The sequence below is a fragment of the Protopterus annectens genome, chromosome 4.part0 (assembly GCF_019279795.1).
Source record: "Protopterus annectens isolate FY-2018-M chromosome 4.part0, PAN1.0, whole genome shotgun sequence".
NCBI lineage: Eukaryota > Metazoa > Chordata > Ceratodontiformes > Protopteridae > Protopterus > Protopterus annectens.
This window is the reverse complement of record NC_056733.1, coordinates 260,426,969-260,453,083: the sequence shown is the minus strand read 5'-3', so window position 1 is coordinate 260,453,083 and position 26,115 is coordinate 260,426,969. Positions and strand designations below refer to the sequence as shown.

Sequence of the window (26,115 nt, the reverse complement as noted above, 5' to 3'; positions counted from 1 at the left end):
ACAGATGGTATTCCTACAGAAAGTTAGGAGGGAAGACCATAATAAAGAGATGAAAGAAATGGGGGGGTTGGGAATTACCACCATCTTGAAAGAAAGCAGTGGTGGTTGCAGTACCGAAAGAAGGTTAAGACAATTCAAATTCAGCCTCATATGTTTGCATAAGCTGAGAGAATGACAAAATGTTACTAAAAATGTTAGATATGGATCAATGTTATTTTCTGGAAATGGAAAACATTTGATAACCTTAAAAAAAAACAATAATGATCTAAGGAATACTGCTGTTGCTTATGAATCTTGATGCAAAGAAAGCATTTGGCAGAATCAGCTGGAATTTTACGAGTAGGACTGTGGTAGCATTTATGTTCCCTGACAGAATAACAGAGCTAATAAGAATTATCTATAAAGGGTCAGAGACAAGAATTAAGGTGAAGCTATATTTGAACAAAAGAACCAAGCAGGAGTGTCCACTTGTCCCTTTGTTATTTGCTTTAGGTTTACTATCAAAAAGTTGAACGTTGGTTCAGCAAACACAGAAAGTTGATTGGCAGTTAGTCGACTACCATGTTGCTGAATGTTAGGAGATCGAGAGTACATATCAGCGAATGCAAGTGTGCATTCGCTGATATGAACTAGATGTTATGCTTAGAGTTGCGATATAGTGTGGATTGGAAATGTATCCCTTTCCTCACTGTAATGCAATCTCGGAGTTAAACGTGAATGACAGTGTAGGTATTTAACTTACGTTTGCACCTACTCTGCCATTACTGTCACTATTTGACATAAATGTCGAATCTGTTGAATTTGATCACCAGAGTCTACATTTTAACCTAATTAGTATGCAGGAAGTATGATGTCATTTTCGAAGTATCAAATGTTCATTTTTATGAACTTCGATATTTTTATAGTAAACCTTTGCTTTTATATAGTTAGCAAAGAAAATAAGAGATTCACAAACTCAAGAATGTAACTGCTGTGCTAATCAAGAAATGTTTACTTTATTTACAGATGATACTGTTCTATATTTGATAAATCCACAAAAGGGCATTTTGGGTGCTACAGAACATTTGGAAACAGTTTCAGGTCTTTTTAAGATATGAAATAAATGTACATAAAATAAAACTTTTAGAAGTAAAGTATGTGGTGCAGCGGTTAGTGTTGTCACCTCACAGCAAGAGGTTCTCCAGTTCGATGCTCAGCTGGGGTGCCTTCTGCATGGAGTCTGCATGTCCTCCCTGTGGTAGTGTGGGTTTCATCTGGGTGTTCCAGTTTCCTCCCACATCCCAAAGACATGCTGTAGGTGGACTGAATACTCTAAATTGGCCCTAGGCGTGAGAGCATGCATGTGTGTGCCTTCCGTGGAAGGTTGGGCACCGGGCTGGCAACTCGACACAGTAAAACTCCACTGCCAATCATGAGAGTATGGATGTCTGCAAGTAGGTGGTATAGATGATATGCAAAAAGAGATGGAATTTACTGGAAGAAATTAGCAAAGCAGGCAAGGTACTGGGCTCAAATAATTTGAGAGGGAAAGGTAGTAGTGTAGGATGATTCTGAGCATAAGTTTGGACTGAAGGTTAGATATCCTGTCAGAGATCGTTAACACAGTAATAGGCAAAGAGGAGGGACTGAGGAGTGTAAGTGAAAGACCAGCTCTTGCAGAGTTTTCAGTTGAGTCTAGAAAAGAAGATGCTGTTAAAAAGGGATAGTTAATGCGGTACGTAAGATATTGCATAATATCTATACAAACTAATCAGAGGAGACTAGGCAAAATTGTGAAAAGGGAATAAAAAGGTAAATTACAAAGGAATAATGGGAAGAAACTGTGGGGCTCCCAACTAAGCAACACTATCCAGAAGGTTTAGAGTTTTGCATGGAAGTTACTTTCCTCCATCGTACAAGTCGGTACTCATTGTTTACAGTGTGTATGACTCTGCTGATACTTCTTCCAGGGCTTTGACTACTAGTGCTGCTTTGAGGAGGTTTGCCTGGCTGTGTGCTCAGAACCTCTCAGATGATGTAAAAAAATGAGATTTTAAATTCTTTTTTGGATAGATTTAGTTTTTGGTTCCTCTCCTGCAAAGGTTATCAAAATGTGTGATGAAATCGGCAAAATCCTCCTTTTTCAGCTTTTCTAAGGGATTCTTTAACCCTCATCCAATTTTGATCAAAAAACAAAAAAAATAAACAGTCTCAACAAAATACTGGTAAACAGATGTTTAAGAAGAAGTAGTGGTGGTGGGGGATTCCAAAAAGAATTCAGTAACTCTCCAAAACTAAGGGCAGTCCAACATGTCAGAATAACTATTTAAGGGACCTGCCCCCCCCACACACACACACACAAACACACAGACACACACACACACACACACACACACAACCCCTGGCAGACAATTTTCCCTTCCAGAAAGTATGAAACTCCATTTTTCTCCTTGGCAAAATATAGTTTCAGACAAATGGTTTCTGAAGATCATTAATAAATGTTACAGATGGCAGTGAGAGGACCCCCCCCCTTTCAAGGGATAATTCCTCGTCTATCAGACCAGACCCTTTTATTTCCCACTGTAATTAAAGACATGCTCTTCCATGGATTGGTAAAATCAGTTCCTCCTTACCAGGCTGAGAAAGGTTTTTATTTAAGGATGTTTTTAGTGCCAAAGAAAGAAAATTCTTGGAGACCAGATCTAGATCATTTTTTTCCTAAACCTGCTATGATAGTGCCCAAATTCAAAATGATGTCTCTTCACAACCTGTTTTCTCTCTTTCCTTGTTCAAGTTTCCTGGTAAGACTAGATTTAAAAGATGCTTATCATTACACCCCTATTCATCCGGACTTCAGTTGTTCCTTAAGGTTTTGTGTGTCTGGATCACATTATCAGATTTCATCATATTGATCACTGCTGAAGTAGCCGTAGCTATATGGGTTATAATCCTGCTAAGGATAGAACAACCAGACAGCTTCCAAAGTTTCAAGGCATGTTACATGTGCCCAAACTATCAGGTAGCTTGAGCTGATCTGACTAAAAGACAAGTTTGGACACAAAGCCCTTCAGAGCTTTACTGCTGCCAAAACATGTACTCCTCTGAGGCTTTTGGGGATTAACATTCGGCTTGTGCTTTTCTTTGCTGGGCAGATAAGTTTTTTTTGAGGAGAGAGAAGCTTCCATTTTCTGAATTTTGTTGATGTTTTATTACTTTCCTCTTCAGGAAAGTTATTTTAAAGCTAGGAGCATTATGTTTTAACTGGCTGTCTCGAGACTGTAATATACAGTAGAGAGTCGATTATCCGAACTAATTGGGACCTTGGGTAGTTTGGATAATCAAACTGTTCTGATAATCAAACATACACTGAACCAGATAAAAAACTGCAAAAATCTTGTATTTTCTGCATGCTTTTCAACCATTCAGTGATTCCAGTGGACAATAAAGAATATTTTTCATTCATAAGCAGGCTACAAGCTAAAAAAACATGCACAAGTGAATACGTATAAAGTTTACATATTCAAACTTTATGAATTTTCCTACCTCAAAATTTTGGAAGGCTGCATTCAGAAAACCACAAATAACTAACAAATTACTTCCAAAACAGAGTTTGTTATACTGGTGGAGTTTATGCTGCATTCATTTAACTGACATTTCTGATAATCAACGTTCGGATAATCGACTCTGTACTGTACTTTTAAATAATTTTTTCTGTCAGTTTAAAAGTGGTGTAAAGTTTCTGTGGAGAATTGCGTTTGTTTTACTTTTGTGGGGCTGTCACAATGTTTTAAGTGCTTTTTACTGTGCTTTGTTTTAATGTTGAAATGATAACTTTTGTGGACTGGTAGTGTTTACCGGCAATTGCTGCTTGTTTTCCTGGGAAAGAGGCACCATTTTCAACTTGACCATGAAGCATACTACTGGTTCCAGGGTCAGTCTTTCTTCCAGCCACAAAAAGAAAAAAATTAAGCAGCCTTTGCACTGCAGCAGGCTAGCAATTTACCTCAGCCACAGGTGGGTGACTATTTGTTGTACCTCAGATTAGTCATCTTTGGCCATGGATCCCTCTGGTATAGCACCTGCAGCCACTATGGACCAGGGGTTAGCTACAGTGTTTCTGGCTGTTGGAGTCCCCTTAGTGGGTAAGGGAGAACCGCTTTTGTTGGTCTTGGGAGAGGGAACAAGGCTGTTTTGTCAGAATGCTTTGCTCGTCCCTGGGGAAGCTCTTCCTGCCATTAGTAACACACCTGACCCCATTTTTCCTGTCAAAAAGAACCAGAAAAAAACAAGCATGTAACTGCTTCTGAAATTTCTTTGGATAGGAGTAGTTTACTGAGACTGGATCAGGGTTTAATTCAGGCTATTGATCATGATTGTAAAGTAGTTTGCGGTAAAAGAAAGAGGGATTCCTCTTTTCCTGAAGAGATTAAGATTCTGAATCTGAACAGGAATATGCAGGGATAGATGCAGTTTTTTTTCCTCAGAATTTTGATCCAGACTTGGAAGAAAGCTCAGTTTCAGATTCTCACTTTGGGGGTTTCTCTTTCTTTTGAGGCTGTTGCTAGAATGTGCCATTATTTTCACTGCGAAAACACTGAGATTTCTCAGTCCCTCAGAAAATACTTTTGAGTTACTACAGAAGGACTTTCCAAAACCTACATTAATTCCTCCTGTTCTGTCTGCATTAGAGGACATTTGTGTCACTGCCTACAATTTTCCTGATAGTCAGGCAGCTGCCCCTAAAAAGGCAAATTGCATGTACAATGTTCCTCAGTCTTTAAATTTGTATACATTATTCTCAAACCTGCACCAGCAGCTATAGCTTTAGGTCATCCAACTGCTGCTAAGCACTTAGTTAATTCTGATCCTACTCTTTCTGATAAAGATGGGAAAATTTTGATAGTTAAGGGGAAAAGTGCATACTTTTTCAACTTTGATTTTCAGAATTTTGAATTGTCAGGCTCCTACATTAAAGTTTGTTATAACAAATTGTGAAAATATGAGGAATGTTTTATCAGTTTCTTCTTGTGAGGAAAAAAATCTGCTTTATTTATTTTTTTTATTTTATTTAACATTTTGTTAACTAGGAAAGTCAGACTTGGAACGAAGCCAATTTTCAGTGGAGGCCCGGGGAGAAAGGCTCCAGATGCATGTCTTTGTTATGTGGGAGGAAACCGGAGCACCTGGAGGAAACCCACACAAACACAGGGAGAACGTGCAGACTCCACACAGAAGGCACCCCAGCTGAGAATCGAACCGGAGAACCTTTTGCTGTGAGGCGACAATGCTACCGCTGCACCACTTCTATTGCACAGGCCACTAGTCATTGTCTGCAGTATTTGACTCTGTTGTTACTTATTCCAGACTATGGCCACTGGTACTGTTTTGAGGAGGTTTGCATGGCTGCATTCTCTGAACTTACCAGATGATATTAAAAATTAGGCTTTAAATTATCCCTTCAATAGAGATTGAGTATTTGGCCCCCTCTGCTGCAGAGGTGATCAGTATGTGAAATGAATGGGGCAAGCTGATCCAGAAAATTTGTAAGATTTTTCAGCCCTACTTTTCCACATTTTCCAAGGGATTTTCTATCTCCTCATCCAATTCTGGAAAAAAAAAAGAATAAATAGTCTCAACAAAGTACAGGTAAACAGACTTTTAAGAAGAAATGGTAATGGCAATGAGGTTCCAAAAAGACGTCACAAACCTTCCAAAATCAATGACAGTCCAACAAGTCTGAATGGTTGTTTGAGACCTTCTGACCCCCACAACCCCTTTTTTCTTCTAGAAAGTCTGAATCCCCGTTTTCACTTTGTTGACACATTGTTTCAGACAAATGGGTTCTGTAAATTATTCATCAAGGTTGCAGATGGCAGTGGGAGGAAATTCCTCCTTTCCAAGGGTTTCATTCCTCATCTTCTGAATCAGACTCTTTTGTTTCCACAGGTTTTTCATCACATGCTGTACCAAGGAGTGATAGAACCAATTCCTCCTTTTCAGGTGGGGAGTGTTTTTTATTCAAGGATGATCCCAGTGCCAAATAAAGAAAATTTGTGGAGACCAGTTCTGGATCTTTCTTTCCTAAACTGTTTGTGATAGTGCCCAAATTCAAAATGATGTCACTTCTCAACCTGTTACCTCTCCTTCCTCTTTCAAGTTTCCTGGCAACACCAGACTTAAAAGATGCTTATCATCACATCCCTAATCATCCAGACTTCAAACATTTCTGAAGGTTTTGTGAGTCTGGATCACATTATTAGTTCTGTACCTTACCATTTGGACTATCCGTTGCACCAAAGTGTTCACAAAGTGTCTAGCTCCACTTATAGATCATAATTAAATAACTTGATTATCATTGCATAGTCATTTTCAAAGTGTCAGGAATCTCTGTCTTGGGTGAGAGAGCTGGGATTCCACGATGATATTCAAAAGACTTTCTTGACTCCTTTAAACAGGATTGTGTTCCAGTGATGTCAACTAGATACCACAGTTCAAAGACCTTTTCTTCCACAAGAAAAAATAGATCTTTATCTAGATTTATTTCTAATGTTTTCCACTCAGACTTTGGTCACTGCATGGAAATACTTCAAGATTTTGGGTCTCATGGCATCTATGATTCTCATGATACCCCTGACAGGACTCCACATGAGAAAGATACAGTGGTATCTGAAATAACTTTGGTCCCAGAATCAACACTCTTTCTTTTCAACTCCCATTGCTGGGGCTTGTCAGAAGATAAATATTTTGGTGGAGACAACAGACATCCTTAAATCCAGGTCTCTCCTTTTCCCTCCCTGCTGCAAAGCAGTCAGTCACTACAGATACTTTAGACTTTGCTTGGGAGCAGTTTCAAAAGGGACAAAAGTGCAGGGGGTGCAAGATGCCAAGGACAGATATAAGTATATAAATATCAAGGAGATGCTTGCCCTGATCAAGGCACTCAACTTTCTGAACCATCTTTGGTACCCAGGATCACTTCAAGTGGTTCCAGACAATACCACAGTTATGTGGTACATCATCAAGCAAGAGAGAATCAGATTGTACCCCATTTGTAGACTAGCCATGCTAGCTTGGGATATAGCTTTACAGCACAATCTCACTCTATAGGCATTCTACATTCCGTTAAGCAAAATTGCATGGCAAACAAATTGAGCAGGACAAGGGCAGACCCGCATGAATGGAAACTAGATCAGGGGTCTTCCAAAATTTGATCCATCTGTGGGAAGTTCCTGAAGTAGACCTATTTGCTTCCTCTCTGAACAATCAGCTGGCAAGATTCTGCTCAAGAACTTGATGCAAGAACGCCTGGAAGACAGATGACTTTTCTTTTCTTGGCCAGGAATTTTACTATATGCCTTTCCAGCCTTTTCACTAATATACAGGATTCTTTTGAAGATTCAGAAGGAATTCCCCAAGATCATTTTGGTGACTTTCTTCTGACCCAGGCAACCATTGTTCTCCCTTCTTTTGGAAATGGCCAGGGGCGATTACCACAAGTTTCCTCACAGACTGCATCTGCTCAAACAAGCACAGGGGTGTTTGATACACCCCGCCATCAATCAGCTTCAGTTGACTGCCTGGATGGTAGGATCTTAATAACCTTTTAGTCGCCTGTTTACTGAGAGCGTGCAGCAAGAACTAATGGAAGCAAGAAAGCCTGCTAATAGAAAATCCTATATTAGCAAATGGAAAAGGTTGTCTAGTTGGAGTCATCATCATAACCAGCAACCCTTCTGGGCAAGTTGTTCTCTGGTTCTACAATATTTGTGTAAGTTACTACCATAGCATCTTTTTTCCTCTTTCAAGGTTCATTTATTAGCCATCATAGCATGCCTGCCCATGGATCCTCTTGTTTCAGTGCAGTCTTCATATCAAAATGTTCTTGAAAAAGGTTTTGCATAAAAGGCCTCCAAGAAACCTGGTGACCCAAACTTGTGGCTTTAATTTTGTGTTGGAGAAGCTAATACTTGCTCCATTTGAACCAACTAATCTGGCTGACTTGAGGTTCTTAACATGGAAAACAGTAAAGATTACTCTACTCTCTACAAGAAGTGTATCTGAGTTGCAGGCTGTTATGAAGTGTCAACCATATCTCATTTTCTATAGGGCCAGGGCTTCTTTGACAGCTAATCCTTGTTTTATACCTAAAGTGGTATCATTGAGTTTACTTTAAGCCAAACTGTCCATCTCCTCATTTTCTTTGTTGGACATTACAGTGAGGGAGAAAGGATATTCCATACCTTGGATGTCCACAAACAACTCAGGTGCTATCTTGACAGGACTAAATCTTTCAGATCTTTGGATCAGTTTTTAATTTTTTATGAAGATAAGAAGAAGGAACAACTTGTCTCAAAACAGACTTTTCCAAATGGTTGTGTAAGGCTATTGCCTTTTGCTGTACTCAAAATGACAAAACTATTCCAGCAGGGTAAAGTCCCACTCTACCCGAGCCTTGGCTTCTTGTGTCACTTTTTGGAAAGGATTGGATTCTAGAAGTATTCTAGAAGCTGTTACTTGGTCCTCTGTCCACACTTTTACAAAGTACTCTAAGCTTGATTCCTTCTCTTGGTCCAAATCAAGTTTTGGTAGGACCATTCTCCAGGGGTTCCTGGACTCTTCTCTTTACACAACCCAAATATAGTTAGCTAAGGCTACTGCAGCTGTGATAAATATGATGAAAATAGTACATCTGTGTAAGTTAATAACTTACCATAACAGTAGATGTTCCAGTGATCACTGCTGCAGTAGCTGCTCCCTCTGTCCATTCCCCTTGCTTTTTGTGTATTTTTTACCCCAGGGTGTGGACATTTATTTTTGTTGTTCCTAGCATTGCCTTTCAGGGCTCAGCTTCCTTCTATCTGCTAGCAAGAAAGCTCTGAAGGGCTTTCTCTGCCTTACCCTTTGGACTATCCACTGCATATAAAGTGTGTTCATAAAGTGTTTAGTTCTGGGTATAGCTCATTGCTGGCTACAGGGTATCCATATTATTCAGTATTTAGATGACTTACTTATCTCTGTAGAGTCTTTTTCAATGTATCTGCAATCTGTCACTTGGGTGAGAGATATCTTACACAAGCTAGGATTCCAAGAGAACATTCAAAAGTCTTTTATGGCTCCTTCTCGCAGAATTGTTATCCTGAGGTGTCAGCTAGACACCTCAGTTTAAAGAGCTTTTCCTCCACAGGAAAAAAATAGATCTATATCCAGATATATTTCTAAAGTTTTCCATTCAGACTTTGTTCACTGTGAGGGAATATCTCAAGATTTTGGTTCTCATGGCATCTATGAGTCTCGTGATACTCCTGGCAAGAATCCACATGAGAAAGATACAGTGGTATCTAAAGTCTCTTTGGTCCCAGCACCAGCATCCTTTGTCGTTTCATATCTCAGTGCTGGGGTTTGTTAGAAAAGAAATCACTTGGTGGAGACAGCAAGTATCCCTAAATCCAGGTCTCCCCCTCTGTCTTTCAGTTCCAAAGTAGTCAGTCACTGCAGATGTCTCAGACGTTGCTTGGGAGCAGTTTCAGAAGGGATAAAGTGCAAGGTGTGTGGGACATCAAAGACAGATGCATGCAGATAAATATAAAAGAGATGCTTGCCCTGATTAAGGCACTCATCTCTCTGATTCATCTTTGGATCCTGGGACCTCTTCAAGATGTTACAGAGAATACTACAGTTATATGGTATATCAACAAGCAAGGGGGAGCCAGATCATATCCCCCTTTGCAGACTAGTCATGTTAGCTTGTGATATAACTTTACAGCACAATCTCACTTTACAGACATTTTACATTCCATTAGACCAAAATTGTGTGAAAAAACTGAGCAGGACAAGGGCAGACCCTCACGAATGGAAAGTAGATCAAGGGTCTTCCAAGATTTGATCCATCTGTGGGAAGCTCCTCAAATAAACCTGTTTACCTCCTCTCAACAATCAGCTGGCAATATTCTGCTCAAGTGCTCCATGCAAGAAGCCCTGGAAGACAGTTACCTTTTATTTTCCTTGAACAGGAATGTTCCTGTATACTTTTCCACCCTGTCCACTATATCCAGACTACTTATGAATATTCAGAAGGAATCCTCTAAGATCACTGTAGTGAGTCCCTTCTGGCCCAGGCAAAAGTGCTTCTCCATTCTTTTTTTTTTTTTTTTTTTGTAAATGGCTAGGAGCAATTATCACAAGCTTCCTCACAGAATGGATCTGTTCACACAAGATTAGTGGTGTTTGATACATCCCAACCCCAATCAACTTCAGCTGTCTGCCTGAATGATAGGATCTTAATTCCCTTTAGGCACCTGTTTACTGAGGAGTGTGGCACATACTAATGGGGACAAGAAAGACTGCTACTAGAAAATCAATTATTAGCAAACAAATTTTTTTTTTCTAGCTGGTGCGAACAACATAACCAGCACCCATTTAGGCCTAGTTGTTCTTTGATTTTACAATATTTATGTGAGTTACTATCCTGTGGTGTTTCTTACTTTTCTGTCAAGGTTTATTAATCAGTCATTTCTGCACATTTGCCCATGGATTTTCCTCTGTCAGTTGGGTTTTTTGCATAAGAGGCCTTTATGAAAATTGGTGGCCCCTCCATGGGATCTGAATTTTGTGTTAGAGAAGCTAACACTTGTTCTATTTGAACCTGATAACCTGGGTGACTTGAGGTTGTTAACATGGAAAACAGTTTTACTGATTGCTCTGACCTCTGCAAGAAGGGTGTTTGAGTTGCAAGCTCTTATGATGAGTGAACTCTGTCTCATTTTCCACAGAGACAGGGTGTCTTTGAGAACTAATCCTTCTTTTATGCCTAAAGTGGTGTCTGAGTTTACTTTAAGCCAAGCTATCCATCTCCCTGCTTTCTTTCCTAAACCTAAAGATGACAAAGAAAGATTTCTCCATATCTTGAATGTCTGCAGATGACTGATACTATCCTGACAGAACTAAATCTTTCAGAACTTCATGGGTTCATAGGTTCATAGAAGATTACTAGACTAGTGGTTTAAAGGCCTTTACAAGCCTAGCCAATATAATCAGATTTTACCTAATATATGGCCCCTAGGAGCAAGAGGATGGCATGGATTTGTGCTTGTGTACTGAGTATTTTAAGATTGCCCTTGTCCATAGGGGACATAGGCACTACCCCAGGCATGAATTTGCGATTACCCATCCATTGATCCAAATTGTGTTTGAAGAGGGCCAGGGCAAAGCTTTGCTTAATGTGAACAGAAGCCTCTTCCAAAGAAGGGGCAATCTCTGAGACACATCTGTCTGTCCAGCATGCTTTGTTTAAGTCTATGACTAAGTTTAGATCCCTAAATTGGGTGACTCTTGTGCTGTTTGATTGCAGTTCGGTAGCAGCTCCATTAGGGTTAGATTTGTGAGTGCCTTGTAGGTCAGGTGTAGATCATCACTTAATAGTCAGCAGGAAACAGAGTAAAGAGATTGGGCTTTTAGTCTGTCTGCATAGTTCATTTGTTTAAGAGGAGCCTCTGAGGCTGCTGTAAGTGCCTAGTCAAGTATATGCCCAATGACACGTTGTACTCGAGTATTGGTCTAATGAGGCTGAGTACAGCAGGACTATAATTTCCTTGGATCTGGATGTCATAACTTAACTTATAAGTTGTAACACATAAAAGGACTTCCTCACCACTGTGGACACATGGCGGTCAAAGTTTAGGCTACTAATCTATCTGTGTACCTACATCTCTCACCTCTGAGTCTGCTCTTAGGATTGTGCTATTGATAGTGTAATTTGCAGGGGTATTTCACTTTCCAAAGGGTATGTTAATACATTTTTATGGTTTAGTAATAGGCCATGGTTCTAGCACCAATAATATGTCTGATATAGACCCTTATGGAGGATACCTGCGTCACTGGGGGAATTCACTGATTGCCCCCAGGTTGTAGTTATTGGCAAACGTTGTCATCCAGAGGCCTTCCACATTAGCCTTGACTTAAGAGAAGCATATTCCAAGTAGGAGTTTCCCAGAACTGATTGATCCCTGTGGCACACCACTAGTAAATGACCTCTTGCTGAACCTGGATTCATCCACTTTAACCAAGTGTCCTGTTCATGAGCCAATATCCATCTGATGACTTAGGGATTTATGCCCAGATTTGTGAGTTTATTTATAATACCTGAGCAGGGAATTGTGTAAAATGCCTTGGCCAGATCGAGGTAGGAGGTATGTAGTGTTTTACTGCCATTCATAGCCTTAGTGATTTTCTCAAAGAAATCCACCTGATTCAGTAGGTGTGACCTGTAGTTGACAAAACCGAATTGGGTTGGGCCCAGTGTTTGGAGGTTTCCTATGTCACTATTTGTAAGGTCCATAATTATCCTTTCCATGGCCTTACATGTAAGACTTGTCAAACTTATGGACCTGTAATTTCCCAGGTCAGTGGATGGTCCCCCTTTATGCAGAGGGATGACTCTTGCTGTCCCCCACTCTATCGGGACAAAGCCAGTCTGGAGGCTGTGGTTAACTGGAGATCTTAATGGATCTAATAAGTCCTGATTTAAGCTGTTTAAGAGGCAACCTGGTATATCATCAGGCCCCAATGAATCTGTGTGTTTAGTTTTAGAGAGCACAGTGGCAACCTGTTCTTTGGTGAGAATTGGCACTGGAGTGGTAGTTCAGATTACTTGTTCATTTCTTATGAAGGTAAGGAGGGACATCCTTTTTTCAAAACAGAGACTATTCCCAAGGAGTTGTGTAAGGACATTACATTTTGTTACACTCACCACAACAAAACTATTCCAGAAAGAGTCAAGGCCCACTCTTGGCTTCATTTATGGCCTTTTGGAAAGTGTTGGATTCTAGAAATATTCTAGAAGTAGCAGCTTGGTCCTCTGTGCATATGTTTATAAGGCATCACTACATTTCTTCTCTAGATTCATGTCTGGCTTTGCTAGGACCCTTCTTCTTCCACCTCCCAAATGTATGTAAGCTAGGATAATCTAACCATATAGCTAAAGCTACTGCAGCAGTGATCCGTATTATGAACATAGTACTATTGTGTAAGGCAACTTACTATAATAGTAGATGTTTGAATGATCACTGCTGGAGTAGCCACTCCCTCCCTTCATCTCCCTTGTTTTTTGGTGTATCGTTTATGCCAGGGTTTGAACCTTTATTTTGTGCAGTTCCTATCACTGTACTTTCAGAGCTCAGCCTCCCTCTGTCTTTTGGCATGAAAGCTTTGAAGGGCTTAGTGCCCCAGCTAGTGTTTTTAGTCAGCTCAGCTCAAACTGACTTACTGTTTGGGTGTGTGGAAAGTGCCCTGAAGATTTGGAAGCTGACTGGCTGTTATATCCCTCTTCTTCTCCTTTTGGCTGCTCCCATTAGGGGTTACCACAGCCGATCATCGGCCCGCAGAAAAAGTGGCATTAGAGTTTTTACGGTGTTGAGTTGCCAGCTCGATGCCCAACCTTCCAGAGAAGGCACACACATGCACAAACACGCACCTAGGACCAATTTAGAATGTCCAATCCACCTGCAGTGTCTTGGGAATGTGGGAGGAAACTGGAGCACCCAGAAGCAACTCATGCAAACACAGGGAGGACATGCAGACTCTGCACAGAAGGCACCCCACCGAGAATTGAACCAGAGAGCCTCTTGCTGTGAGGCGACAATGCTAGCCGCTGCACCACTGTGGCACCCACCGGCTATTATATCCTTGGTAGGAGGTATGTACTGTTTAACTGCCATTCATGGTGTTAGTGATTTTCTCAAAGAAATCCACCTGATTCAGTAGGCATGACCTGCACTTGACATAACCGAATTGGGTCGGGCCAACACTACTGCAGCAGTGATCATTCAAACATCTACTGTTATGGTAAATTTACGTACATAAATGTACTTTCTCACCTTTGCTGACATTAGGCCTCAGCCTCCTTTAACAACGTTGTTATTTTTTTCCCCATAAAGATGTAGGAATTTGGTGGCAGTGACTGGAGGCCATCATTCTGTGGAATGGTATATTCCTGAGTAATGGGCTATATCCACTTTTTCCTCTACTCTTCACTGAAGCCCTGCCTATATGCTAACCTGCACACCGCCCCATCTGCTAGCATTGTCTCCCTGAGCTCTTATGTAAAGATCAAAGCTGACCTCCAGCCTTTAGTAAGGAGCGCTGTCATACTGACTTGTCTCTTCTTCTGTTACCTGAGAGAGAAAAATAAATTAGATTGGTTTGCAGTCACTCATTGCCCATTCCCCCATCTGACTATATTATTTGAGACACATTGCAGACCTACGTTTCAGGCAGATAGCAAGGTATGCAGTTCCTGGCATTCACCAGAGTTCAATGTTATGCCTGGCTCCACAGATTTTGTAGCTGTATAGATTTCTTGAATAGTTATAAGCATGCTTTGTAAACTCATGGCTGGATGTTTGAGACCGTTTTGGAGTAATTTCATCTTTCATATAGTCATCTTGCCAGCTAAAACTCAGCTGAGATCTAGCATTAGAAAGAGTGCCTGCACTTCAGTGTTGTCCTTAAGTAACAATATCATCCCTCTGTGATGTGGTCATGTGTAAAAGCCTTCCATCGGATAATATGTTTCAGGTCTTAGACAGGTATAACCTAAGATACAAGCATCTGTGGAGCATAATTGTTACAACTTTTAGCTTAGAATGTAAAAGGTTATTGGCAAATAAGCTGTTTATTAGCAACACAATATCTTCAGGGCTTTAGAAGTCCTTGTTGTTGTTCTTAGGGAGGAAGCATGACTGCCACAGCCAGTATGAAGTCTGTTTGCTTCTAACTTGGGGATGGTGTATATTTTTATTGGACCACATAAGAGGCTTTATTATTACATTTTCCTTGAAATAAGGAGCCTCTTGTGTGACTCTGTTTGCCTGGATCAGGGTGTACAGTTCCAGTCCTCAGGTCAAGCTACACATAATATTGGTACTGGAATATGATGGGTGATGCATTTAAGTTGCAACATGTGCATGTGTACTATACTCGTAAATCGTAATGCTCGTCTTCATTAATTAGGTACCCAACATACCACTGCCATTTTCTCCTAGACGTTCTCTTCTTCCTCAGTCTTGAGGTCTGGCATCCATTTTTTTCCTTTGTTGCAATTCAGACATCAAATGTAACCTCCCAGTCATTGTATCCATTTTTCTTCTATCCTGCCCTACAATATATTTATGTTTCCGAACCTCTTTTGACGAGGGTAACTGCGTGGAATGGAGAAAGGAAGCGTTTACTTTGCGAGCCATTTTATTCTATTTCATTTTCTTGAGGACTTTGAGTTGCTTTGCATCATAAACCTGTAATGCTTCTCTTCAGGTAAACTTGCCAGTAGGGCTGTAGTTACCCTCTTCATACTTTCCTTTGTTTAATAAACTGTATTGTTTGTTGAGTGGTATAAGATAAAACCACACACTAATGAACTTTTTCTCATGCTTTCTTTGCACTTGTGACCTTTACAACTGGCACGGGGGAACCTCAGATGTATACCATTTACAGACTATCGCAGAGCAACACACATTTTTCAGCAAAGGAACATTATTCCTCTTGTTCAATTTTTTTAGTTTTCTTCTGTCCTCCTAACTTTCCCATGAGGTATTTTAACAACATACAGCAATAGCTGCATCCTTTTTGCTGTTGGTTCATTTTGAATATTCAGCGAGTTTTCAAAACCTCATTTTAGTAGAACCACCATCATTGCAGAGTTCGCTACCAGTTTAACTGTATTTGAACAGCACTAGGAACCTCCTGTGCTAAGCATGACATTATTTCAAGGATACTGTTTAATTGTCTGTTTCCATACCTAGTGAACCTAAAATGCCTTTTTAAAGATTAATGCTCCATTGAGAACAGATGTTGTGATGACATACTGGTCAGTTTTAAGTGCACTAGTTAAACTGGTGCAGGAGGTTTTATCTCATTTGTCAGCTGATATACCTTCTTTCATTACAGTTTGTTTAATTTCTGTATATTTTTAAGCCTGGCTTTGCTCTCTGTACCCCTCCTCTTCTCATATAGATCTGAAAGAAGTGAGGGCTTTATGATTCACTGAAACATTTTGGTAATGAAGCCTTCTCCATCTATATTGTTTAATTATTTAACTCTAGATCAGGATACCTACAAGACAGATACATTCCTGTCAACCTCTGAGCATTAAAATCATACATTGACTTTCAGAACTACTGCGGCAGGGCTAGCCACCTGGTGGTGTAAACCTTGGCTCGAGATGATTGTCACTGTTGAAGTGACATCCTGACCCCATGGGCAAAAATGGGAAAAAAGGGTTGAGGATGGATGGATTGACTTTTAGAAGTCATATCTGCAAGTAAGAAAAGGAGCATTTTTTTACTTTTCAAAACATATAATCTTCAGATACCACATCTCATGTGGTTAGTATAAAGCTGTATTTCTTTATGCCTGCTTTAGTTATTTAATAATATATGTCCCCTTTAAATGGCATAATTGTATCAAGAAAATGTTTAAATATGTGAGGAGCAAAGCTAAATTTGAGGTTAAGAATCACAGGACTGTATCTCAGTCATAGCAGCTGAGCGGTATGCCCAGGCATAGTAAGTGATAAAAATGCACAGAAAGAATTACATTTGTGAGAGATGTATAATTCTGATCAATGATTGCACATTTAATACACTTAGTGAAAACGCATTTTATTTACACTACCATGAAGTCCCTAAAGCAATAGCATGGGTTATTATGCAATCCAAATCCTGTTTTTGCACACCTGTATTTTTTCTGTGCATATAAACTATAAAAGGTGAAATATATTAGTTTATCGAAGTCAAATAAAGGTGGTGAGTAGAAATGAGCTATACTTATTCAGTTGTCCATATTCCATTTGTCAAGAGTGCCTGTAAGTATCAGTAACAGTCACATACAAGCAGAAGGATAACTGGTTAATGTGTTAAAAATGTCAGTAAACATTACTGATTCACCTGTATTCAGTTAGTGTGACAGTGTAGTCACACTGCATGAATAGGAGACTGAGCAGCTTTGATGTTCTCTTGATATACCATGTTTTCAGACTACACTGCAGAAGGGCCATTACACGTACTTGCTCATTTGTTAGCCAGATGTTTACTCGTGATTCATGCCTCAAGGCAATGTCCAGCAGGCTAAAACAGTTTGGAGTAAGCGTTGAGGCAGCATACCTTTGGAAAGAGGAAGAACTGGGACTTCCCAGAGAAATACTACCTGGACACAGACATATAGGATGCCGACTCCAAATGTGCATGTACACACACACACACACACACACACACACACACACACACACACACACACACACACACACACACACACACACACACACACACACACACACACACACACACACACACACACTCAATCTAACACACACACACACACACACACACACACACACACACACACACACACAAATTTTGAAATGGGAAAACAACCATGAACCCTTGTACTGTGAAGAAGCAAAACTAATACCTCACTGTGCCACCCAGTCAAGTTCACATGACATCATCCTAGAATTGTACAGAATCAGACTGCCTCAGCAGAAAAAAATCACCAACTCATCAAGGCTGCCCATTTCCCTACCTGCTGACAAGTTGTAGATTCTGGCATTGATTTATGTTGTCTGTCACAGCCTGGTATTAATCCTGAAGATGTTTATACTGCTTGTTGCTGCATAACTGTCATGTAGGAGACAGCTAATAATGGACGCGTCTTACTGAATCCGTGACTGTGTAAGCATGTTAATTATGCATGTGTATGGTTAGTGCATTTCTCATATTACACAATCAGATGTTACTGATGCTGCGCATTAGCTTATCACTGAATTATCAGAATTAAAATGCAGCTTTCTTGAAAGAGATATTGTGTGTGTGTGTGTGTGTGTGTGTGTGTGTGTGTGTGTGTGTGTCTGTAGATTAATTTTCCCATCCTTATTAGTGGCTGTAATTCTGGGGGGAGAGTAAAGTATATTCTTTTTGTAGTTCTCCTTACCAGTTCTAATTATTTTTCAACAGTGTGATCTTTCTGAAACCTAATTTGGATGGCCTGGAGTTTTTTGACCTGATCTGGATTGTTGGGATCACAGATTTTGTGCTCAAATACATTACAATCTCTCTAAAGTGCCTGGTCCTCATCTTGCCAAAAATCACTTTAGCTGTCAAGTCAAAGGTGCGTATAACTCGAATTTGTATTACTATCTTTGCAAATGACTAACATTTGAACAAAGAGATGCACATAGGTTTAGTTAGAGATACTGTTTAAATCTTTATCTGGCTGCAATATAACTCTTGTTTCTTGATTTATAAGAAGCCAGTCAGACTCAGGCAACCTGGGCAGTGGTCAGGGTTTAAACCCACTATGCCATCAATACTGGCATGAAGTACTCTTAAAAAACAGTTTGCATTAAAGCAAAACAAATGTGCTGTAAAATAGTTTAGAACAAATACTGATTTTTTTAACCTTTCTTCCAATGATTATATACAGTATTGTAGTAGACTAAAAACTGAGAATAGACTGAAGACAAAAAGCTACAACAGAATTGATATGTGTTGGGAAACAGTGGAAAAGAGTTAGAAAGTACTTGCTATATAAATGTAGTGGCCACAAATGCAGGCAAGTACAGACAGTTTCAGTATTGAGTAGAGGCACGAAGAAGAAGGCAAAGGGATTTTAGGTGTGTGCTTGGTGTATGAAAGTAGCAACGAACATTTGGGGGAGTGGAGTGTGGCGTATTGGTAATATGGAGAAACTGCGAAGATGTAAAACTGAATATTGCTGGAATGGGCATATGTTCCTACATGTCCTGCTTTTGCAGAACATTCTTGTTCTGCCATGTTGTGTCTTGTTGAGAAAAAAAAATATTTGTTATACTTGTATTGATATTTTTGAAAAAAAAATATTTCCAGGTCATTCATTATATATCTTGTTAACTGGGTTGGCGGACATTTTCGATGGAGGCCTAGGGGCAATGTCTGGTTAGTGACTTGCTGAGAGTCATACAGTAGGGAAATGGAGACTAAGAGATTCAAACCCAGGACTTACAGCATGAAGCTCATTTACAGATTGTATGTTAATTTTTTGTGTTACCTGCCAGTTTGCTTCTAAATGTTACAGAAAACTTGTGCTGCCATAACAAAGAAACCTTAATGTAGGAAAAGACAGCAGAAACAGCAAAAACTGTATGTTGCTAAGTTACAATTGTAGTAATAAACAAAATCCAAATCCTTTCCACTTGTCATCACGTGGGCTATCATGAGAAGAATTGAGTTCACAGTTTGGCCATCTGAAAAGTAATAATCCAGAAAAAAGCTACTCAAAAAGAGTTATCCAAATCCAGCTGGATACCAGTTCTTAGAAATATTTTTCTAGGTGCTTTTTGCCCTCTCTGCCTGACAACCTAGTAGTAAGGAATCCCCAGAACCACTAGTGTGAGAGCTGTCTGGCGGGGTCATAATTCTGGCAGATGTCATGGAGTTTTTGCCTTCTCTGGGAAGGGCATTTGTGTTAAGTCCCTAACTTCCTCCTGGGAGGGGAAATGGGTACCTAAATCACTGTGTAGACTCACAGGCAGGAGTACACTCTTCAGCTGTAGACAATACTGCAGGTGGTCCTGCACACTGTACTGCATAAGTTCTGACCAGCTACCCATTCCAAAACAGAATATATTACTGCGGGTGAGCCCTTAGCAGGTTCAGCCTCTAAGCATGTATGTAGTGCTGCTCTTGACAGCTAGAGTCTCCAGACCTGTATACAATACTACACACAGTCCCACTCTAGGTCCAGTCTCCAGTCCTACATACATACTGTAGGTGAAGTCTCATCAGGTGTATACTCCAGCTCTGCACCAGTAGTTCATAGCAGCTCTGGCCTTTAATGTACAGAGTGGCAGTTTACCTTATTCCTTAGATGTGGGCACTAAACTGTCATTTATAGTTACTTCCAGGTCCTTTTCTTTGATATCTATTCACGTTTAGTATAGTCACTGTTTTAATACTTAGCACTCACTTTTTTGTTATAAATTATTTTACAACACATTTGTTTTGCTTTACTTGCAAACTGCTGTTTACGAGTATTTCATGCCAGCATCAGTGACATAAAAGGATAAAACCCTGACCACTGCCCAGGTGGCCTGAGTCCGACTGACAGCTCTGGCATTTGACATTGCTGTCAAGGAGGATTGCGGGGTCCATTCTGGAGGGAGCAAGATGGACCTGGCAGCACACATTGCCACTGTCCCTCAGAGAAGAGGAGACAAAGCAGAAGATGGCCTAGGCCTGAGTGGGTGTTAGACTCACTAAGCCACCCCAGTAGGTGGAAGCCTACATACTGAGTGCAGAAGTGAGTACTGACAAGGGGAGAGCATTTTGGGCCACAATGGTAACATGATTTGCTTGTTCTCCACTCAAACTGTGGAGTTTCGAACATTAAAAATTCTCTCATTCTTTTATTGCAAGGATTCCATTGAGAATACAAAGCAGCCTCAGACCTGCTTAACTGACACCCCTCCCCTTTGGACAGCTGCTGCCCCAGCTGTGAGTGAAATCCCTGAAATGGGGGAATGAGTAGGAACTGTCTGATCAAGGGGAGGCCTGACGGATGGCAGGCCTGTGCGTAAAAAGTAACCTAAAAAAGCATTTCATGACTTTAGGCATATTAGCTTCTCTGCATCCAGTATGCCTCACATTTCTGGTATCTTCTCAAAGAGAAAAGGCTTTCTGTTTGATTCCAGAAAGCGGGGCAGCCCACAACAGTTTATGCAACCAAGTGATGTGCTAACCTGGTTAACTTTTGAGTTTGTCATAACTCACTAATTGTCCATCCCTGTAATGATCACTTCTCAGTATTTTAATAAACCTTGTGTGGTGTGGAATTGGCATTTTGCTTAAATTAATCACAGGTAGACCAAATCATCAAACAGTGGTAGTTGTCATCAGACCCCTCTTGAAAGGTTTTCATCTGTTGATAGAGGTTTATCATGGTTTTGAATGAGTGTTCACATTTTGAGTGGTTTGTAGTGGCTTCCCCACAGTATGACACCTTCTACAGAATCCATTGTCCATCCTCAACCCCTTTTTCCATTTTGCACATCGGGTCGGGATGTCACTTCCGTAGTTACAATCATCTCAAGCCAAGGTTTACACCACCTGGTACCTAGCCCTGCCACAGTAGTTCATTTGTACCAATCACACACACTCTCACCTATGGCCAATTTAGAGTGTCCAGTCCACATACTGCATGTCTTTGGAATGTGAGAGGAAACCGGAGCACCCAGAGGAAACCCACATGATTGCAGGGAGGACACGCAGACTCCGTACAGAAGGCACCCTAGCCGAGAATCAAACCTGAGAACCTCTTGCTGTGAGATGACAATGCTAACCGCTGTACAACTGCGGCCACAGTTATGATTATCAGGAAGACAGTGCTTCATGGCAGCAAAAGCTAAACTTCACATTTTTTTGAGGTGTGACACATATCTGATCAGGTTTGTTTTATCTTCCAAAAGGGGAAAAGACTGCTTTAGTTTCCTTCAGACAAGGAGCATTATATATAGTTAACATATCTGTGGCTTGCAATAATGTTAGGTTATTAAGAAATAGACCTGATACATCTAAATGTATCAGCATAATCTTGTGACTGGTATATATTCATGCTGTAGCATGGTAACTCCTTAGTCTGTGAAAGACACCTTGACTACTGTAGTACAGACAGGGTTGACATTTAAAAGGGAGAATGTGAGATGCAGGCAAAGACAGGAAGCTAAAGGGAATCAGCTGCTTTTGGAGGTGTTTCAGTGTCACTGATGCTGGTAAGCATTGAATTCCTGATTTTTGGGTTGAGAGAGGAAACTGGGAAGTCACCATAGAGTGGTGAGGGAAGCTGAAAGGTGTCTTTGAAGAGAGAAGTTCATTGCATGTCCCTAAAACAAGAAGGGTTGAAAGCGGTTATACTGCAGAAAGATTTGGAAAGACCTGGCAGTGCCTGCTTGTTTTGGATAAAATTGTGTAAGTACAGATGTCCTTCATTTCATTGTTGCAGTATTCTTAATGTCTGGGATTCCCTGCCTAGGGCAGCCTGACATCCAGCCAATATACAAAAGCCTTAGGTTGCTTTAAGGTATGCAGTATGTCACACATATGCTCCTTGCATAGTGTAGGGTGTAAAGGTGATGTCCGGACTTACCCCAGACTTAACATCCTCAGAACTTCTTTGCCGCCAGTCCAAATCCCATCTCTCAATTGTCAGTCTGAATGAACATTTATGTCCCGTTGCTGTTTTCTGAGCCATTGCAGATAGGTGCCCCTATGGGCTTCTTTTTTTTTCTTGTCTTTTGGTTGCTTTAGGGGTTTCATGTCATCCAAGAAGGTAAATACCAGTGTGAGGGACAGATTCTCCATAAAGACTGCCACAAACAGTGTTTATTTTGCTTTGGCACCTCACACGACCAAACATCCTGCTCCATCTGTAAGGGTTTTGTACCAAAGACTCTGCGTTGTAGGCTTTCTTCCTTAGCATCTTATCTAGAGAATTAGTGACTTAAGCTTCTTGCTAAGTATAATATGGAAGGAACTTCCTGCCCCAAGGGTCAGGCATCAAGGAAGCAGAAGGCTAAAAAACCTAGGCCGGAATCTTCTGCTGTCCAGCCTCTGACTGACATTTCTCCTGAGGTAAGTAAAGCTCGGAGGTTCACCCGGCTTTGTTGTTGGATTCCTCTGCTGACCAGGTTGGAGGCCGGTGGGGATCCAGCTTTAAGCACATCTGATGAGGGTTTGCAGATGTGCATTTTGGACATTCAGGGTGAACCACAGTTGATTATTTCTGAGGGGTGTTCCTCAGATTTTAGTCAGGGAAGAAGTCCCTACTACTGCTATTGAAAGCAGTCCTGGGTCAGAGCTTTCCAAGTTTTACAAGGCAGACATCCCATTAAACAAAAAGTAGGAAACTAAACATGTTTCTCCTGCCTATGGGGTTCCACAGAGTGAGTGGCAGGCCTTCATTCAGGGGTTGTTTAATGCTTTGATAGCATTGAAACCTCTTCAGGGGGTTTCTGTTCCAGCTCCCCCTTGGTCCTCTATTCCACTTAAAAGACTCAAGGAACAGGATTCCTCTGAGGAGGTGTTGAATTCTGATGAGGAATCCCTTGCCTACTGTTCTCAGATTCCTTCTCCTTTGGACTATAGATCTGAGGAAGAGGAATCCACCGGTCCTGATACTCCCTTTGATGAAATTTCTTTTGGTGGCACAGTCTCTAGGATGATGGAGTTTTTTAAATGGGATTGTGCTGAGGTCTCTGAAATCCATAAGAGGTACTATTAATTGCTATAGATGCAATCTCCAAAACTGTCTGCTATTCCTCCTGTTTTGACTGGTTTGTTGGCTGCTTTTTCAGATGCCTCTAAAGCTCCTGATTCTTAGCCCCCTACTCCCAAAAAAACTGAAAAGTTTTATAGGGTGCCTGAGGATTGTAACTTTTTGTACAAGTGTCCTGCTGCTGACCCCTCAGTGGTGTCTGTAGCCTCTGACAAGCCCTCTCAATTGCTTTCTTCACCCAAGTTTCTGCCTTCTGATAAAGACAGCAGAACCATGGAAAGGCTAGATAAGAAGGTTTACACCTCATGTACCTTGACTTTTAGGGCTATTAATTATCAGAACCATATGCCCAGTTATGTTTTAGATCTCCTTTCTCAGGCTTGTCAGGTTAGTTCTGAACTTCCAGACTCTGAGGGTAAATCTTGTGCTCTTTCCCTCTTAAGGACTTCCTCACAGTTGGTTCATTGTTTCATGAAGTGTAGTTATTATGCAGCAGATGCCTCTTCTGGAGTTGCTGCTTTTGGGTCAGTGATGAGGAGGTATATCTGGATTCAGCTTCAACCATTGGCTGATGATATTAAGGCTAAGCTGATGGATGCCCCTCTTGATAATAAATGCTTGTTTGGGGTGGCTGTTGCTGATTTGTTTAAGTCCCTTCAGGATAAGAGGAAGGCTTTGCAGGAACTCAAACATGTTTGTCTCTCCTGTTCCTAAATTTCAGAGAAACTACCCCAATAAGCCAATATTTGTTTGCAGGCAGTCTCACCCTCCTCCTAAGAGCAAAAAGAGTGGCAAGCAGGTTCCTCCTGATAAGGCTACTTAGACTTAATGGACTCAGAAATCTTCATTTCCAGATAAACCAGGTACTGCCTGACTATCCGTTTCTTCCCAGCGTCAGTCCTCACCACTGGCAACAGTGGGGGACGTACAGTGGGAAAATGAGAAGTACGCATGTAGTATTTCCAGATGCAAGTGCAATTTCCCTTAAGAGCACACAGAGACCACAATCAGTTCGGAGCTAGTTTCTTCCTCTTCCTCCATATCCCCAATAAGACTCCCCCACTGGTACAGCTTTGGAGTTGAGATCCCAGCTGAGTGTCCAAGCCAAGACCTCCAGCACCCTCTCTGTCCAACCAGTGCTTCATATGCCTGCCCAAGTAGCTGACACACACACACACACACACACACACACACACACACACACACACACACACACACACACACACACTCTTTGAGGTTTGATTTACAGAGACACAGACACACACACACACACACACACACACACACACACACACACACACACACACACACACACACACACACACACACACACACCTGGGAAAGGCTGGCACAGGTTTACTAGCTATGCCCCTTTTTGCCCAGACTATAAGTTAGTTAACACTGCCACCAGCCAACTCCTTATCATCTACTTTAAGGCCCTTAATAAAGGGTGTCCAATCTTACTGTGTAATATTAATATTAACTCATTAATCTCGGCTACCATCTCATGGCGCCATTGTGGTTACATCCGAGCTCGCTGTGAGATGATAGTAACTGCATATTGTTTCACCCAAGTGCCTTCTACAAGTGCAAGTAACTTTGCCCTCTTATTTTACCTCCACTGTTGATATACTAAGGTAAGACAGCTCTGCTCTTCGAATGACAAAATAATGACAGATAATTCCGTTGCAGACCTCATATCTTTCTGAGAATCGCTGCTACTGCAAAACTCATTATTCTATCAACATTCAAAGTTTGTACGAGCAATATTGTAAATGCCCCTAGTTTGGTCCAGCTTTCTAGCTCTAACAGACATGTACATACTGCAAAACTGTTTATTCCATCATTAAAGTTTGTATGAACAATGTTGTCCCTACTTTTGTCCTGCGTTTGTTTTCTTCTAGTCCTCCGTTTGCTCCCATGTTACAAGGACTCAAGTCTATAGCGTGTCTTGCAATGGCTCTGTCATAAATTAGGGTAGTTTCCCCTTAGGTCAGGCTGCCTAGAAAACCATCTGTACCCGTGTAATTCAAAGGTAACTAAAGTGCATGTATTAAGCTAACAAAGACGTACCAGTCAGTTCACTAACAATGGCAACTGTGTATTATAAATGAAGAACACTGTATATGCAAATGGTACCATATTCTGTTTCAACAGCTCCATGAAACAAGAAATAATTAATATGAAGCTTTTAGCTGGTTGAGCCCTGCTCCACTGTATTGCATTAGAAACGTCTAAATAATGTTCATCCCAAATACCTATTCTACTGTTATTGAGGCTGTGCCATGCTTCTAGTTTGTGTGTTCCTCCTCCTCTCGCTGTGTTGTGCATCTAAATGTCTGTACGAATTATTATAGTTGTGTTTTTCTGCTACTGCTGTAAATTTCTACAAGTGTTGTTTTTTTTTCAATTGGCACGATGTTTGATATTACTGAAATTTAGTGTATGCACTGAGTCTGAGATGGCAGTTCAGCAGGCACACAGACATATTTGCCGAAATGCTTTTGTGCAGACTATAAATCAACTCTCAGTGTAACAGTTTGTTAGGTTTGTTACAGACAGTGTTGTTCGTGCATTAATTCCAGCTGTATGATTTTTTTCTGTCAGAGAGTTACCAAAAAAAACAGAGAGTACAAAGGAGGCCGAGTTCGTGATAATTGCATGTATGAAATAATGTAAAGAAGGAATGGGTCATTACACTTAAACGGTAACTTTATATATGAAATAAAACCATATAACATGAGGTTATGGTGCAGTCACAAAAACAAGAGACACATTTCATCAATTTTCCTAATCCCAAACAGCATAGGCACTGACTCAATATTAAAAATGTTGCACTCT

At 40.7% G+C, this 26,115-nt stretch overlaps 1 protein-coding gene across 2 annotated transcripts in view; it reads left to right on the top strand.

Annotated features, from left to right (window-relative positions):
* The window catches only part of RNFT2 (ring finger protein, transmembrane 2), a 926,866-nt gene that overhangs the window by 386,212 nt on the left and 514,539 nt on the right, over window positions 1-26,115 (top strand). For both annotated transcript variants that reach the window (XM_044068253.1, XM_044068252.1), the window contains exon 6: window positions 17,982-18,135. In XM_044068253.1, coding sequence (XP_043924188.1) covers window positions 17,982-18,135 — 154 coding nt within the window. The remainder of the gene's footprint in view (window positions 1-17,981; window positions 18,136-26,115) is intronic.